This window comes from Toxotes jaculatrix, chromosome 2 (genome assembly GCF_017976425.1).
Source record: "Toxotes jaculatrix isolate fToxJac2 chromosome 2, fToxJac2.pri, whole genome shotgun sequence".
NCBI classification, from domain to species: Eukaryota; Metazoa; Chordata; class Actinopteri; family Toxotidae; genus Toxotes; species Toxotes jaculatrix.
The window spans coordinates 3,649,562-3,651,378 of record NC_054395.1 but is presented as its reverse complement, the minus strand read 5'-3'; the positions used below and the strand labels follow the sequence as shown (position 1 = coordinate 3,651,378).

Here is a 1,817-nt window from a genome sequence, read left to right as displayed (position 1 = left end):
AGCATTCTGACATAAGAGTTAAATATTTCAACTCTCTAACTTTAATGTCAGATTTGTGAGGAATGGAGCACTGTGCAAACATAATATTAAATACACCAAGACAGTGTGGAAATTAAGACGTAAGGGGGCGGCACGTCAGTATTTTTGTGTTCAAGTGCAAAAAGTTTAAATAATAACCACACATTAATCCAAGGTTTATTTTTTTTTCAACATTTATTTGTTAAATTATGAACTTCATCAATAAAACAAGAGATAATGAGACTAATAATGAATGTCATTGCTAGTGACAAGGTACTGTTTTGTTACGGTTAAGTGAATAGAAAATTAAAACTATTCATGAACCTTGTGATTACCTGATAGAATAAAAACTGTCTTTTTAATAACTCACTCATTACGTTGTTCAGGCCAACAATGATGAAACGAAACCACTGAGAATATTTTTCATCACATCTCTGCTTTTTTGAGTCAGTGTTATTACAACAGATCATTTTACTTGACAGAACAACCTCTTGATGTGTTTAGAGATTTCTTTCATTTTCAGTCCATATATGATTGGATTAAAGAGAGGATGATACAAAACCACCTGTAAAGTCATTATGAAACGAGCAGTTTTTGGAAAATCAGATTCCAGTCTTAGTATAATAATATCATATGTACACAACAATGAAAAACTGATTAAAACCAGCAGGTGAGGCAAACAGGTCTGTGCAGCTTTTGTCCTGGCTTCTCTGCAACTCTGATAGGATATTATAAATATCTTTATGTATGTAAAAACTATGTAGAGCATAGGAAAAAACATAATATTAAGCAAAACAATCACACCATACACAGACAGAGCTCTTGAAGTCACACAGTGAAGTTTGTGAATTGAATTGTTGCAAAAAATTCCTTTCAATGTAAAGTTACAGAGTTTTCTGTTCGCACTCAGTGTAGCTGATCCTGCAACCTGACAAGCAGGAACAAGCCACGACAAAAGCAAAAAACCACTGATGGTAGTTTTTCTCATGATAGTTGGATATTGCAGAGGTTTACATATAGACACATATCTGTCATAGGCCATGGCTGCCAACAGTAAGAACTCTGACCCGCCTAAAGCGTAAAATATAAAATACTGAAAGTGACACAGTGGATGTGATATGATCTGTCGCTCAGATAAAAAGTCAATCAAAAGCTTTGGGTAAATCGCAGTGCTGAACAGAACAGAGTTGATTAACAAAGCTGCAATGAAAATGTACATAGGCTCATGGAGGTTTCGGTGAATCACAATGAGGCTCACAATGGTGCAATTACAGAAAATTATTAGAACATATATTGTAAAAATAATAACACAATACACATATCTGTATTTTTCAACTTGTACAAACCCACTTAGAGTTATATATGTTACATTTCTTTCTTCATCCATTGAATGACGGTGTTATACATAAGGTGATACAGTAATATAACAGTAGTCTCAGTTTGAAGAAAGACTTGTGAACTATATTTGAATGTCTAATTCGTTCACAGTTACCTGATTTTGAAATGATCTTGGTGTGTGTTCATCTCTCACAGTTTGAGCCTGTGAAATGTTTTTATGGGACAGCTTCACCCTCAGTGGATCTCATTAAACTCTTCACCCTAAAAGACAACAACTGAACAACTTTGTTCAACTCTGGAGGCCTGAAACCAAAAGTATTTTTTCATCTTCTTTACTGGGCATGTTGTCTGTGCCTAAACCATGATGGCAAAGCAGTGTAATTATATTCAGTGTTTATAGCCATGGAAACTGGCTCTGTTTCATCTGGTCTTTTCTTCCTGCTTTGTCACATAGCATAAAA

At 34.6% G+C, this 1,817-nt stretch overlaps 1 protein-coding gene across 1 annotated transcript; it reads right to left on the bottom strand.

Moving 5' to 3' along the window:
- Nucleotides 1-484: 484 nt before the first annotated feature.
- LOC121198786 (olfactory receptor 11A1-like) lies at nucleotides 485-1,405 on the bottom strand. Its single transcript, XM_041063111.1, has one exon. The coding sequence runs from the start codon at nucleotides 1,403-1,405 to the stop codon at nucleotides 485-487; it is 921 nt and encodes a 306-aa protein (XP_040919045.1).
- Between the last annotated feature and the right edge of the window lie 412 nt (nucleotides 1,406-1,817).